The 15797-nt window shown below is 38.9% G+C and overlaps 2 protein-coding genes across 2 annotated transcripts; one reads left to right on the top strand and one right to left on the bottom strand.

The window, feature by feature from the left end:
• Positions 1-146: 146 nt before the first annotated feature.
• LOC145238987 (zinc finger MYM-type protein 1-like) lies at positions 147-2402 on the bottom strand. The gene is made up of 3 exons (XM_080102284.1): positions 1314-2402; positions 934-1246; positions 147-877 (listed from the first exon to the last, which is right to left on the bottom strand). The coding sequence occupies exons 1-3, from the start codon at positions 2064-2066 to the stop codon at positions 147-149; spliced, it is 1797 nt and encodes a 598-aa protein (XP_079958410.1). The 5' UTR covers positions 2067-2402.
• A 2005-nt stretch (positions 2403-4407) lies between these two features.
• On the top strand, positions 4408-14443 carry LOC145237391 (immunoglobulin-like and fibronectin type III domain-containing protein 1). Its single transcript, XM_080100238.1, has 26 exons — positions 4408-4508; positions 5033-5195; positions 5274-5339; positions 5405-5574; positions 5779-5917; positions 6590-6744; positions 7000-7230; positions 7678-7888; positions 8734-8897; positions 9461-9590; positions 9658-9806; positions 9965-10115; positions 10630-10782; positions 10976-11119; positions 11236-11396; positions 11484-11634; positions 11715-11816; positions 12007-12207; positions 12377-12564; positions 12629-12740; positions 12814-12902; positions 12988-13180; positions 13241-13362; positions 13435-13612; positions 13766-13927; positions 14094-14443. The coding sequence occupies exons 1-26, from the start codon at positions 4422-4424 to the stop codon at positions 14279-14281; spliced, it is 3960 nt and encodes a 1319-aa protein (XP_079956364.1). The 5' UTR covers positions 4408-4421; the 3' UTR covers positions 14282-14443.
• Positions 14444-15797: the final 1354 nt, after the last annotated feature.

The following is a 15797-nucleotide window of genomic DNA, read 5'->3' as shown; positions in this document are numbered from 1 at the left end:
ACATATAATACGTTGCCTCGAAACCTTTGCAGCAAACGCAAGGAGGAAAAAAGAAAACAGATTTTAAGTTTTAACATTTTTGTGTATTGTAAACAAACAACAAAATAACAAACGAAAAAATCTATGACACATAATCAGTTTTGTTGTCAAACATGTCCAAACACGTTTCGACGAATTTCCGAAACAGTAACAAACTCTTTAGTGATTTCTTCAACCGGTACTTGATCGAGTAAATCTGAATGCACGTGACAAACAGCTAGATGATTTAAGCGAACCTGGGTAGTCGTGCTTCTCAGCCAAGTTTTTAGACGCCGAAGTGTTGAAAAACTTCGCTCGCATTCACAAGAGCTGACAGGGCACACCAAAAGCAGTTTGAGCAAAATAAATACCTGCGTGAATAACTGGCGTAGCTCGGAACTCATAGCGCGATAAGCTAACTTCGCTTCATTTACAGAACTTGCCCCCGTGTGCTGCTTAAACATCGGCAACTGTACAGATAGTTGAGTTACATTCAATTCGGGATATTTTGAAATTAAATCTAAATTTGTTGCTGTGCCCTTCATTACCATATTTTCGATTTCCAAATATGTTTGGAAGCTTGAGTTGCGGACATCATACCGTTTCTGCAAACACCCAAGTAAACAGTCAATAAACTCAACGTACAACAATCTGTAATGGTCTTTGGCACATTTGGCGTGGAAGTGCGGTGAGGATCCAGCGAAACGCGGTGTCGGCTGCCGACGGCGTGGCACAGAAATTTCATCAAGCCCCAAATTCGCTGATATCTTTGTTGTTTCATCAAAAAGGTTCGTGTACATTATAGGGTTACGAAATACTTGTATCTGCTTCGCTGTTGTCGCTACAGCCTCTATTGAACCTGCATAACATACAAACCTAAGCATTCTGTGTCTAAAAATTGGTACAATTTACTACCTGATAAATTTGAAGAAGATGCCTGCATCGAGCTGTTTAGTTGTTCCAGCAGAGCTATTGTTTTTTTAACAAGGTATAAAGCTAAGAATGTTTCGGTTTTCTCGAAACGATTCAAAAGAGCATTGGCTTTGGTGGCAGAATCTGTACTCCCCTCCGACATGCTGCGAAGACTTTCAGTTACAGCAGAATAATTTTCCAATACCGATAAAATTGCCGACAATCGACAAAGCCAACGAGTTGGACAAAGTGGCCGAATCGATGCTTTTGTATTGATGAGCTCCGTACTACAAGCAACAACGCTTTCAAACACAACCTGCAAACATTAATCATGATTTAATAATCACACAAAAAAAACACATAAAATAGTTACGTCGCATTACCTTAAACTTTCCAGATCTCTTAAATAACACGCCGAGTTCATGGACCCATTGGACAGCGTCCCTGAAAAACGGACAACTTGCAATTGATTCCTGCATAACCAAGTTTGCCAAGTGTGACTGGCAATGGAAATATGTAGCGAGTGGGTACTGACTGCTAATAACGGCTTGACACCCATTGTACTTCCCACTCATATTTGAGGCTCCGTCGTACGTTTGTGCACGTATTTGACCAGCAGATAGGGAAAATCGAGTCAGAACGTCTAAAATCATCCTTGCAATTGCATCTCCAGTTGTCTGCTGCATTTTGTGCAGACCCAGAAAATCTTCATGTACACATAGCTCCGAATCGACATGGCGGATGCAAACAGACTCCTGCTCACTTCCACAAATATCTTGTGTGCCGTCGACCATCACTGCGAACATACCATTGGCTTTAATTTTAGACGCTAAAATTCGTAAAATAAAGTGACTGAACATTTGTGTCATTTCTTGCTGACCACGAAATGAGGTGAAGTTGGTTTTTCGCTCGAGGAACTCTTTTAACTCGGCACTATCTTCAGCACGAAGTTTTAGGAGTTGGTGGTAATTTCCTTCTCCCTCGTCATGGCCTCGGATAGCAAGACCTTGTCGCAACAAATATCGCAAAGACGTGAACAATTTTATCAGCGATCGCCTGGCGGCAGCTTGTTGTTCGTTAAAGCCTGTGTTTATTTGAAGTGCAACAGACTTCCGCTTTATGGCATCTAGTTGCATGGTGGCAAAGGTATGTGTTTCTGTTAGTTGGTGCAAATCAAATGAACTCTTTCCCTTTTTCCAGTTTCAAAAACCGTCTGATATAAACGCAGGCTCTTTTTTTTGAACTGCGTGCAACAAACCCAGTTTGTCTGCTTTTGAACAAATAAAACAGAGCACCCCATTAACACCTGGTACGCAATGGATCCACGGGAATAAAACATACCACTTGGTCTGAAATTTTAAAAATCTACCGCCGCAGTTCTTTGCTGGCAAATGGCTTACATCTTCTGGTTGGTTCGGGCAGGATTGTGACAAAAGATCCGCAGAATTTATTTCTGTTAAACAGGAGTTGCTTCCCCCATCTGTTGTTGTGGAACTGGTTTCACCTTTGAGTATTTTCATTTCCTTCTCTAGTAAAACACTTTCAAGCACTGCAGAATTGACCTTATCTACTTTCCTCAAGTTTGTTTTTCCACTCGCTGCGTTGGAAACGAAATACTGTTCTATCTTGCTAACTTTAAGCCGTTTAACGTTTTGAGACATTATTCTTGTAGTGCCGCAAATATTCCATCAACCAAATGCACTGTCAAGCTTTTTGCACAGACATCAAACAATTCGATTGAGTTCCATTGTTGACAACAATGTGGATTATGAAGTAGTATTATGTCGTTAGATTTGTGTGATATTGAACAATAGACTTATATCTTATTTTTAGCTCAAGGGTATTAAAAATATTGGGGGGACAGATGAATGGAATTCCCCCCCAACCAAATTTTTTTTGGGGGGGGACATGTCCCCCCCGGGATTTGCGCCCGTGGTATGTAACGTTTTCTCGTGTCGCTGTCCGTGTGACTTCCCAATATTCTAATTTATTCCGGAATGAAGTGTTTGGATCGCAAAAATGGTCAACGCAGCGGTTCTCAGACTGGGGTCCGCGGTCCTTTAGGGCATTTTGCGGGGACCTCGAAAAGGTGGAAGTAATTCTATATCCTTATTTGGCGTCAGTTTGTGCAACTGGATAAGTTGAAATCAAAGTTCAAGTGAGAATCGACCGTCTCCATTGTTAAACAATAGGCTTTATTGCATGACAACTAACAAAATGCAATTGTTCGCGCACAATTGTAATGTTTTTGTCCTGTCTGTGATGTCAGATTTGGATCATTTTATGCGCAATTTTGCATAACTAGCTAAAATCCTGCAATCAACTTTCGTTTTTCTGAAATACACACTCAGACTTACGTCAACACATTTAGACTTAAAGTTTGAGAAAAACTGGGTTCACGCAACCGAGATAATTTTTGTCAGGGATTGTGTTTCATAAAATATGGCAACCCTAAGCTATACTTACCAAAGCCATTATGACACAAATATGGAATGTAAATTCGGACCCCAATAAACTAATTCACTTTTTTAACTGCGAAACCTAGTAACAAACGAAAAACGTGGCGTTTAAATCACACGCTCACTCGCGGATAAATACTTCAATACGTCACGCTTAAAGCAAAACATTATTCTACAAGGAAAAGGTACTAATACCATACCTCACGGTAGACCCATATATAGCTAATTTTCGATAGATGGCACAAAGAGCACTTTTCACATTTAAAACGTTGTATCTCCAAAAATGCTCACGTTTATGGTCGGGGTAAGGTATTAGCATTTAAAATTTAATAAAACTGCAAAATAATTTAGTTACTAATGTAAAATTTTCAAAAACTTATTTCCCAACCGAACCCCTCTATAGCCGCTAAATAAATAATTCAGCTCTTTACGTCACTTATCGAAAATTAGCTAAATGTGGGTCTACCGTGAGGTATGGTGTTAGTAGCTCTACCATTCAGCAATAAGTGAAAATTTACATTGTGGTGGGAAAGCTTGCTAAACGCCACACCTAACAGTCGCTATATATGCGAATAATTATAAATCTTAAAAACAATTTAAGAACACAAGCATGTATTTCAATTGATTTGTTTAGGCTTATAATTCGATATGCTGGAGCCTAAAAACGCCTAACTATTTATGAAAACCATGAATAGGCTTTAAGTTGGTTCAAATAAATAGATTTTTGAAATGTAAAAAGGGATTTGCAAAGTTTTAGAAAATTGTTTCTTAACCCAAGTTCTTTCGGCATACGGCTTGCATTGGTTAAAGCCATGCATGCTATACGTTCTTTGCCATCGTCGTTCACCGAAATAACTTCCCCCTTGGGACAGCATAAAGCCTGTCCTTTTATAGACACCACTTTTCGCATGCAAGCTGTATGCCTTAGACGTTCAACAAATAGTTAGAGATTATTTCATATAGAATAATACGATGTCAGGTATTTTGAAAACCTAATCTATTGCTTTTTAGCCGTTAGAGAAAATAGAAAAAATGTCTGAAATTGTGGTAGCAAAGGGAGGCAAGGCAACGTTTTCATGCGAATTGCCCGATTCCTCTTATCAAGGATTTTGGACCAAGGTAAATTTGCTAGGCATTGTTTTCCTTAAAAATAAGTTTAAAAACCTACAAGTAAGCTATAACTCCCCGAGTGTTGAGTACTTGATAAAATAACACTGAAGTAAGAAATGATGTAGTAATTCAGAATGCAACAATCTTTTTAAATGCAATTAAACTTAAATCGAGTTTGTCAATTTACATGTCAATTGGCATGTTTGTGAAGTTATGTGCATTTAAGATGGCAGAATCACAAAGAAAATCATTACCTTTTTCCAGCCACCTGTATGATAACACCACTTACATTTAAGTGTAAACCAGGCTTTATTGAATAGGTGTAGAGCAACTGCTTGTTAATCTAACTTGGGTCACATATTCACAATAAATAAATACATTAGGGACATTAAAAGACATTGAACGTTCAATTAGGTTTAACGTAAGTCAGTTTGTTATATGTGAGGGTAAATTTTATGCGTAAGAACGTTGGTCTAATAATTAGGTAACTGACACAAAACGTTTAATATTAAAACTTGTACTCGTGAACACAGAATGGAAGCAACTTGAATGACGATGGAAAACGTATAATTATCAGCCAGAGTGGAGCGGAACATACTCTTGTTATCACTTCTACCGATTCTCTGGATGCTGGAAAAATTTCGTTTAAAACCAACTCCGGCGGGGTTGAGGTGCCATTCCAATTAATAGTGACAGGTATGCAGAGCAGTTTGTTCTGGTTTTACTTATTTATAAAATGTTTTTTTGAGCACTGTTTGTCATTGTTTTCTCCAGAACCGCCTACCATTGACCCTGTACAGTTCGAAAAAGCGTCTCAAGCTCTCAGTGAGCTGAAAACAGGTAATGCAAAATCACAGATATGAGCAATAAAATCGCAATTGAATCCTGTATCCTAATACCCACAGGTTCTCCAATGGTTTTGCGAGTTCCTTTTAGCGGTGAAGCCCCGATAACTGCATCTTGGACTGTTAACGGCAAAGCGGCATCAGGAGGTCATTACAACATAAAAACAACGCAAAGCGAAACCTCGTTGACTCTCTCCAACTTCCAGGAAGCAGATTGTGGAACTTATGAGGTAAGATGGAACTTTTTGTGTAACTTATGAGGTAAAATGTTGCACCATAGCTTTAACACAAAGTGAAAAAGTATAAAGCCATAACACTCGATTATTTAAACATTGCAGAAAACAGTTCTTAATTAAAAAGCAATATTCTTGCTTGGGGAGTTTATTTTTGCAAAAAAAAACACGGTTGGTAGCAATTTAAATGTTTTGTCATAGGTCCTATTGAAAAATAAGTTTGGTGAAATGCGCATCCCAGTTAATGTGTCTCTTTCCGATGTTTCTAAAGTGAGCTTTGAGTCTGTCTCTGTGCCGGGACAAACTGTTCAGAAGAGCAGCACCATGGTGATTGGACAGGGTAAGATGTTACCAATCTTCAAGTAGTAAACTATTAGGGGGAGTGACCATCATGTGTCAGTAAAATGGATCCTTTAAAAGCGTTAATTGTACACACTGGGTCAAATATTTTGCTCAAGCATCATCATAATAAAGACTTTTGTGTTTCATTGTGTGTTGGATATACACGTCTTTACCGTATAAATGGACGTGGTTGGAAAAATGGTCTTTACAGAATACAAATATGCAAGGCATACACGTTGAAGTATATTTTCTGTGTAACGGACTGAAATCAGTATGGGCATTAAAAAGGAAAAGCGCCTATTGAAAGTCGCTTCCATCTCCTTGCAAACACTTTTACTCGTTAGGTTTCTCATAACTCTTGTAGTGCGTTACCTGGCTTGTGAAGGTATTTGCTATACATGTGGTAGTTATAAAGGGTAATCGAATAGATAAACCACAGCAGACGACAACTGTATTTTGCACGGTTACGTCGGATGCCATAAAGCGATGGTGCCCTTGGGAATATACGGGTCTGTTCGTGATTTACGTCACTACTTGACACTACTGCAACAGTGGCTGCACGCAGCAGCTGTTAAGCATCCAAATCTCTTGAATATAATCACATGTCATAAGGCTGGCTAATGCTTTACAAGTATTAGATAACAATTAATTTTTAAATCATTTGCAACAGATGTTGAAATTCCGTCGAAGCCCACCGGAAACATTAAATTTGACAACATGGCGGCCAACCACTTTACCATAAGTTTTATTACAACGAGCAAGGGTGGCGATATTGCTGAATATGTGATTGAAAAGAGTGGTGGTGGAGCTAATGGGTGGCAGAAGGTAAAACCCCTTCGTTAATTGCCAGCATAAAAAAGGAAAAAACACAACTGAAAATTCAAAACATTTATTTTATTCAAACCCTTTTGATAGTAAATTTACAATCGTTCACAATTTATTTTACTCCAACAATAGTAGGATTTGGCGTCAGTACATGTTTCTCATTTTCTGCATGTTTTACAAATAAAACAGTAATATTGTTATAAAATTAAGTGATATTTCTTTAAAAAGAAATTAAGTGATATTTCTGGTGCGCAGTGCGCGACATTCAAGCCCGGCGAGAAGGCGGTAAAAATCGACGGACTAAATGAGGGAAAACGATACACTTTCCGCATAAGAGCAGCCAATGCTGCCGGAGAAAGCGAAGCGTTGGAATCAAGAGCGGTTACTGTGCAAAAACCATCACAAAGTCCGATTCTTGATGCCGGGGTCTTGGAAAAGTTAAAGGGAGACCAGTGCTTAAAATCCGGAAAGGACTTCCGCTTAAAGGCAAGATCAATTGTCCAGCTGTATTTGACCGGAATTACTCTTTTTGTATATACCTCATCTTTTAGGATAATATTTGCAGCTTGCTAATTATGCCTAAACTAAATCATAGCCAAGCCCATGGAAGGTGTTATACCGAATTAAGCCGGTCTGACATGCATTCCCATAAGGCAAGTCACCCCTACAGTGCCTTTATTGCTGGGTATACCGCCTTCAATGGAGCTGGCGTACTATAATTTATAAAAAAAAATGTATGCAGTGATCGCTGGTCTGCACAAACGCTTCAGGGCTGATCCCAGTACGTTTGTATGTTCATCTTACCTATAACTAAACTATTGGGTATATTCAAGTTAAACTTGAAATTTTACATGCCTAGTAGGTAAAAGCAGAGCTGATTGACTTTCTCCCAAAAACACTTTTCCACTCAATATCCACTATTGTATTGTTTAGATTCCCTACGTTGGTTTTCCGCTTCCTATTGCTCAGTGGTCAAAGGATGGCAAAAAGCTAAACGCAAAGGGTCGTATATCGAGCGAAACTTCGGACAAAGACACCTCGTTTGCGATTGCTGGTCTGGGTGCGGAAGATACTGGAGAATATTCTTTATTGCTAAAAAACAAGCAAGGAAGCACCAATGCCTCATTCAAGATTGTCATAATAGGTAAAGCTTTCGCTTGAACTAAACCTGTTTATAGCACCAGCAGTATGCAACATGTTTCATAGCATTGAAAATCGAAAAACTAGTTTCAGATGCATATTTGAAAAGTTAAATGTTCGGTAAAATCTGCAGTTATTCTTTCGGACATTGTCCCAAAACGACACTATATCATGGCGAAAAAGTGACTTTGGTCATGACGGCGATAGCAAAGTCTTTTTTACTTGAGCAACAAACTATTATGGTTTTTAGTTGTTTTCGTGAAGCAGCACGTTTGTTGGGCTCATTTGTCTTCAAGTTTACAGACACCATATCAGTGAAATTACCGTCAGTGCACTTGAAAAAAGTTTGATTAATGAGACACTGAGCAAAATGCGTTGTCATTTATCACATGCAGCGTGTGCTTGGGAGTGGCAAGTGTCACAACCTATCTTTCTTAATGATAAATAATTTCTCTCTTTCAACACAAACAAATCCCTTGCGCACAAACAGTGTTAATCTCATGCAACGAAAACAAACTACAGTTAAACTGATTTAATACGCGCCCTAATTTATACATGTAGAAATATATATATATTTCACATTATTTAATGTTGAATTGTAGGCCACAGTTTTGTTGGCAAATAACAATATAACACTCATAACTGTTTGCAATCACTGCATTTCGTCTTAAACTAAACGAAAACAGCACGACTGCAATTAAAATGTTTCTACATCTATAAATCGTTGGGTTGCTTGCTTTGTGATATAGCAGTAATAAAGTGAGGCGGTTTCCATAACGCGTTTTATAACTTAAATCCGTAATTAAAAAAAAACAGAAACAGTTTTTTTTAACCGACATTTCCACGCAGACGCTCCGTCGCAGCCAGGTGGTCCGATGGAAATGAGCAACGTCACCAGCACTGAAATGAGTTTTTCATGGAAGCCGCCAAAATCGGATGGAGGAAAACCACTTCAGGGATACATAGTTGATAGAAAGGACTCAAAATCACCGAGGTGGACCGAACTTGAAAGAGTACGTTTGAAAGTTCAAAAACATCACCACAGCCGAGTAGTTCTTAACCTTTTTATAATTGTTGCTCATTATCAAAAATATTAAGACTAATTATAACGTCACAAAATCAGACATCATGAACCATAAAAAATGATAATTCAATTGCCCCTAAAATGTCAATTTACCCTTTGGGGGTTAAGAACAGTGATGGGATTCAAATTTTTTGTCAGCCGGTTCTATCACATAAGTCACATTTTTCAGTCAGTTCTGTCACAAAACGTCCAATCTCAGTAACCAGTAATGCTGACCGGTTCGATGATCACATGAAATTTCGTGAGACGGTTCTATAGAAGCGGTGCGAACCGGCGGAATCCCACCACTGGTTAAGAACCACTGCCCTAGGCCTGGTATTGTTGCTGGCGCAGCAAAATTAGTACGGTTGCTCCAACTGATTGTAACAAAACCTAGTTACTATTTTAAAAATTATGAATTTTCCTATTTTTAAAAGTTGCGAGGATGCAAGTAATTTGGACTTTATCGACAATCAAGCTGTCTTCATTGTCACTGAATCAGTTTGTTTATAGGTCAGCCCAGATACTTTAAGCTACACCAGTACTGGGCTTACCAAAGGATTGAAATACTCGTTTCGTGTCCGTGCCTACAACGATGAAGGAGAAAGCAAACCACTTCTCTCGCAGTTGGTCCTGGCAAGCGGTGAGACATAACTCCTTTACAACCTTCGGCACGTGTCTACAAACGTCATATTACATTTTTATTACAGGACCACCTGGTCCCCCGGGAAAACCAACTCCCGGCAAGGTGACGTCATCGAGCATTCAGGTCACGTGGTCAGAGCCGCAAAACGACGGCGGAAGTCCGGTGACTGCTTATTATTTGGAAATGCGAGAGGCGGGGCAAGACTGGAATATGGTAAATATATATGTTTCAAAATATTGAAATACTATATATTCACAAAACATTAAATCATTGCTACACACGAAGATTACATGTGTCACCAGGTGTGGAGTTTTTATCAAGGAAAATCTTGCATAGATTTGTTACATCGTTTATCTTTTTAACGAGTTCAGGTTCCCAGTTCACACGTCAAAGGAATGAGTGCGAATGTTGACAACTTGGTTCCCGAAAACGAATATGAATTTCGCGTATGTGGAAAAAATTCGACAGGAAAAGGTCCATGGAGCGAAACCGAGAAACCGATTACTGCTATGGATTCACCAGGTTTGAGAATAATACCTTTAAGAGTGTTCCCAACATTTATAACACATGGCATACATTCGCTTCCTCAATTATTTGTAGCACACTTGATTGGAAGTGTTTTGTGATCAAATACCAAATGCTACCCATGTCTCCGTGGCATATAATTTTAGACGTTTCTTCACATAAACACAACGAAACAACACATGGTGAAAGTAAAGACCTCAGCTGTGTTCGAAACTTTATTTTAGTTTTACGGTTAAGTGCACTACAACACACCTGACTGTCACATTGACATTTTTGCTAAACACATATAGCAGTTTCTTATAGGTTTTTACGACGATTACATACTATCAGTCGCACCTTTTTGTGTTGGCTGCTTTTGAACCCAAAATCACATTTGCTGTCAAGTTTTGTCAAACCGTTGGATTTTAGCAATAACGTTTTTCTTATTGCTTATTTTGTTAGTGTCTCAATTTTTAAAAACAGTTTTATTGCATTCTTTTTCTCTAAGGCATCATCTCACTTCATTTTTCAGAACCGCCTGTAATTAGTGAATCTGCAAAGGAAAATCTGGCAGCTCCGGTCAATTTCAAAGCAGGTGATGACGTTTCTTTGAAAGTTCCTGTTTCCGGAATCCCACGACCTACAGCTGTGTGGTCATTAAATGGAAAACCGATTCCCCCAAACGGTAAAACATGAGTTGGTATATGAAGTACATTCCGTTTCTATAAGCTTGATAAACCTAAATTGCTTTGCTTGTATAGAACAAAGTAGGGAAAAACAATAAACGAGCGATTTTCAGCCAACTGTTTCCGTTTTCAGATGGAAATGAACAATTTAAGCCGAATTCGTCATTTTTTAATTCCTGATTTTCTTAACAGACAAGCGGTTTGTTTTGGTGGCGTCCAAAGGGGAAGCCGAATTAAAGTTCACAGATGCCAAGAGGTCAGACGGTGGCAAATACAGCGTTGTTTTGCAAAACAGTGAGGGTGAAGCAAAAGCTGATCTTAACCTCAAGGTCACTGGTAGGTTGTTAGTCCCACATACATTCAAGATGGGTTTGTTAGTGCATAATTCTTGCAAAACGTTGTTAGGAAACAAGCATCGCAATGCATTAAAAGGTCATTTTTGGTCTATACAGACGTACCGTTGGCTCCTGGAGGACCTGTGAAAGTAATCAAGGCTTCTTCAAAGGCTTTAACAATCGGGTGGGCGCCACCTAGCGACGACGGCGGTCTTCACGTCACACAATATTTGGTGGAGAGAAAAACATGTGGAGACGTCATGGAAGAATGGTCCAGGGTAAATTTGCAAACTCTTTGAAACTAACTGCCATTGTTAAAAAAAATTTTAAAAAACAATTGCTAAATACATAAGTTTTTTTGTCAGATTGGCAAAGTTTTTCCCGGTGAAGACCTAAAAATGACAAGTGACCATGTAGATAAAGGCACTTCCTACCAATTCCGTATTAATTGCCAAAACTCTTTGGGGAACAGTCCATACTTGACTTCTGCTGATGTACTGGCTGATGACAAATACAGTACGTAGCAACAAATTGCATTTACTACCTTTACGGATCGTTGTGCAGTTCTTCTCTGCAAAAGCTTGTTTTCTTTTCAGAGCCGCCCGCGGCTGTCGATGCGCCTACTGTGAGTGACGTGACAAAAACGTCATGCGTGGTGACGTGGACCGAGCCTGACGACGGTGGCAGCGCAATTAATGGTACATTTTAATAGTTACCAAAACGCCCATATGATAACTTTTTAAGTGAAATGTTATTTTCTAACCTCCCTATGTTTGTTAATGCTGCGCCTACACAAAAAAGTATTTTTATTTTATTCTTTTTACTACTTAAACAAATTTTCTGTAAGCAAGCTGTTACTTCAATGATTTGGCCTGTAAACATTAACAGGGTACACTTTGGAGACAAAGCGCATTGGTCGCAGAAACTGGGTTCCGGAAAACAGCGGACGTCTGATCAGCGATAAAACGTACAAGGTTAAAGACCTGAGCAAGGATTGTGAATATCAGTTCCGCGTCACTGCAGAAAACGAAGGAGGTTCCGGTCCACACGGAAAGGAAAGCGAAATCATCACCGCAAAAGATCCTATTCGTAAGTTAACGATAAGAATGTACAATATCTACAATCTGGGTTTGCATTACTACCAGTATAGTAACGTTGATTAAAGGTATTAACTCCATGGTTCTGGTTGGATTAATAGCCTACGTGGAATATGGAGCCTAGTAATGAATTCTTAAAAGACTAACTGTCATTATTTCAGCACCACCCCCACCACCTACTGATTTGGATGTCGTTGACAAAACGGACAAGTCGATATCTCTAACATGGACTGCTTCAAAAGATCTAGAGCCCATTTTATTTAATGGTTATTACGTCGAGAGACGCAAAGATGGGGCCAATGAATGGATAAAATGCAATGAGTTTCCAATTCGGTCAAACAAATATAAGGTTTTTTATTTTAAGATATCGGCTCGGCATGGATAAAGCACTTAGCTCGTCTGAAAATTTGCAGGTGACAGGACTTCCAAATGGAGAAAAGTATTTCTTCCGTGTTCGACCAATTAACGATGGTGGATACGGTCAGGCTTGTGGGACATCGCTGGTGGAAGTAAAGCAGCTTCACGGTTCGTACAAACTTTGCAAACAAATTTCCTGTTATGCTACATTTTGCGAAAATTTTTGACCCCATTCTTGCAGAAAAACCTAAAATATCCTTCGACTCGTCGTTCCAACAAAAGATCGAAGTTCCTGCGAGCAGCACCCTTCGCTTGCTTGCTTCGGTATCGGTAAGTGTGGCCATTAAATTTTGCAAGTAAGTTTGACGTTGATGGTTATATTTGTGTGTACATTTTTTCCGTTGGTGTTTTGCAGGGTAAACCAACTCCGGTGGTGCGCTGGACGAAGCAAGGTACTGATTTGGACAAAAGAGGGGTCATTCTAACACAAAACGGAGTAACTCAACTCACTATTCGGAACCTAGCCAAGTCAGATTCTGGAACTTACGAACTCTCTGCAGACAATCCGAGTGGCAGCATGAAAAAAATTGTCAGTTTAGTTGTAAAAGGTAAAAACGGCGTAAAAGTAATTTGCCAATTGATTTTAAGTCGGTTATTCTTGGTTACAGACGCCCCAGACCCGCCATGCAACATCAAGTTGGGTGAAATCCAAGACGATGGCTCTTTGCTGATATCTTGGGATCCACCTTTGAATAACGGAGGGACTGCTGTGAAACACTACTGCATCCAGGTCAGTAGATCCATAAAATTTCTGTGGCAAGTAATTCCATTTACATTACAGACAGCAAACTATTATTTTCAGAAACGCGATGCCTACTCGCGCAGCTTCCAAACAATCAAAGATAAAGTGACCGGAACGAGCTACCTTGTGAGAGATTTAAAGCCGGGCTGTACATATTATTTTCGAATAATTGCTGAAAATGAGTTGGGAAGAGGGGATGGAAGTCAATCCAACTTGCTGACTGTTATACAGAAGAGAGGTAAAAGACTCCTGGGAAGGATAAGTTTATGTTGCGTTTATAGCCTGTTTATGTCAATTTTAAAGAGGTTAAAATATAGTGATGTTGTTAATTCTTAATAATTTAGTTGGTTTGTTATTAAGCACGAGTATAAGAGTGCGAATTGTATATCAGGACCTTTAAGAATCGAGAAGATGTCATATGACAAGATGAACTTAAGCAAACCCGCTAAAATTAGTCTGGCACTGAAACCAATCAAAGTGAATGAACGAGCAACCGCTAAATTTACTTGTGCTGCCGCTGGTAAGCCGGACCCGGAAATCACATGGTATAAAGGTAAGCACGCTGTCACAGGTAGAGAAAATTGTTTTGGCAATGTGTACCGAAAATGTTAACAGATAAGTTTCATATAACTGCACTAGGTCACAGCTTTTGTTTTAGGTTAAATTAGACGTCTATTCATCTTTACCAGCCTAGATTACAAATATATTTATATTTTTAGACAACATTCGTATCAGAGCAAACAACAAGTATTCAATTTTAAATAATTACGGAGTTTGCACCCTTACGATCTTCGATTGCCGATCACGTGACGTAGGAATGTACAAGTGCGAAGTCGCCAACCCCACTGGAAAAGCGGTCAGCGAAGCAAATCTGTCAGTGTTGTCCAATGGTGGCAGATATAATTAGATATTTGTAGTATTGTTCAAACATATACTTATGATAATGTATTTGCCTTGTTGCTTTCGCGTTTTGTTGTTTGCTTGTGATTAAAAGATGGTTCGTGTCTTGCTTATTGCATAAGCACTGGATGGTAACTGGCGTTTTTGAAAATAAAAAGACACTATTAGAGGTAAATTGCAATATTTTATTATTGTAATTATATTCAGGACAATAAAACGCTTTCCTCATTTTTTTAAATCATTTATAATTTGTTGAACGAGAAAAATACCTTTCTCTCATCTGTAATAATCTGCCTCTGGGTTGAAATTATCGGAAGTTAAAGTTTTAGAAAAGGAAACGGGACTGTAGTTAATTGTGCTGTTTGTGCGCTTTTATTAAGTTTTGATTTTACTTGACAATCTTTTTAAGTGCTCCTATAAAACATGTTTATATACTGGAAGCTATGTGAGATTAACTATTAATATGACTCGAAAGTTTGAGTCATTATTTGTGTGCAAAACACAGAACCTCTCAGCTTTTTTTACCGACTGCCAGATGTAATAATATACAAATCTGTAAGGGTGCAGGTGTTGTGTTTTTTAAATGTTGTAAAATTTGTATCTTTAGTGGTTGCGAGTGGGAATTTGGAAGTAACTGCTTTTGAATCAGACATTTTAAACCATTGTGATTTTAAGTAAGGTGGGCTACAAATAGCATGCAGTTAAAGAACGTTAGTGTTTTGTGAGAGTGCAAATCAAGTTTCTTGTCAAGAATTCTCAAATTCCCTTAGAGCAATCTGGTATTTTTCTTAAGAAAATAACTCCAATATTATGCATCCTGCCCAACACAAAACTAGAGTATTCACTGTACCTCAGTCTGCAGAGTATGACTGCTGCATACTGAAGTTGTTTTTAATTTTTTCGACATTTAATTGTTTGGTGTCTTTATTGCTAAATTCCAGTGTGCAGAACATGGCAGCCAGTTCCCGATGAGACCTCAGGAACTACATGTCCGTGTGCGCGCATGCATGACCCGTAAGTTCACGTGCAAGACCTATTTTAGCAGGCACAAAGCAAGTAAAAGAGGTCAAGACAGGACAATTAAATGCCTTTGGTGCAAACCCCAAAACTTGGCAGGCAAATTTTTTTTTTCCAAAAAAAATTGCGCGTGCAGCTGCCACACTCTGCAGACTGGGCCAAATTTGTCTTGTATCTGGACTTTAGGGCCATGCACACTGACATGTTGGTCCTGCACGTTTGAGAGCTCGTCAGAAACTGTAGTATATGTTTGGCAGGCTATAGACTCTACCCATACTTGCTTTTCAAATAGCTAGCTCCCAAAGCAAACTGGACAGACCACTATGATTTTTTTCTCTCAGTCTTAAATGTATCAATAAACAGAAAAGTAAAAAAGATAAATAAGGGCTTAGTGATGAAATCAAGATGTGCGTGGCAGCGCTACAACCTTTTTTATCTTATTTGTCACAAAAGTGGTCCAACCTGTTACACTTTAGTTGCTTTAGTACAAGCTTTGGAAATGTGTT

The sequence above is a fragment of the Phallusia mammillata genome, chromosome 7 (assembly GCF_965637545.1).
Source record: "Phallusia mammillata chromosome 7, kaPhaMamm4.hap1.1, whole genome shotgun sequence".
NCBI classification, from domain to species: Eukaryota; Metazoa; Chordata; class Ascidiacea; order Phlebobranchia; family Ascidiidae; genus Phallusia; species Phallusia mammillata.
This window is presented reverse-complemented; position numbering and strand designations above follow the sequence as displayed.

Bases quoted from the DNA above. Each gene is read 5' to 3' on its own strand.
- LOC145238987 (XM_080102284.1), bottom strand. From the start codon at position 2,066: ATGCAACTAGATGCCATAAAGCGGAAGTCTGTTGCACTTCAAATAAAC. The intron at 1,247-1,313 runs GTAATGCGACGT...TAATGTTTGCAG, and splicing joins AGAGATCTGGAAAGTTTAAG to GTTGTGTTTGAAAGCGTTGT. The intron at 878-933 runs GTAGTAAATTGT...TATGTTATGCAG, and splicing joins ATCTTCTTCAAATTTATCAG to GTTCAATAGAGGCTGTAGCG.
- LOC145237391 (XM_080100238.1), top strand. From the start codon at position 4,422: ATGTCTGAAATTGTGGTAGCAAAGGGAGGCAAGGCAACGTTTTCATGC. The intron at 4,509-5,032 runs GTAAATTTGCTA...TCGTGAACACAG, and splicing joins ATCAAGGATTTTGGACCAAG to AATGGAAGCAACTTGAATGA. The intron at 12,208-12,376 runs GTAAGTTAACGA...TCATTATTTCAG, and splicing joins CACCGCAAAAGATCCTATTC to CACCACCCCCACCACCTACT.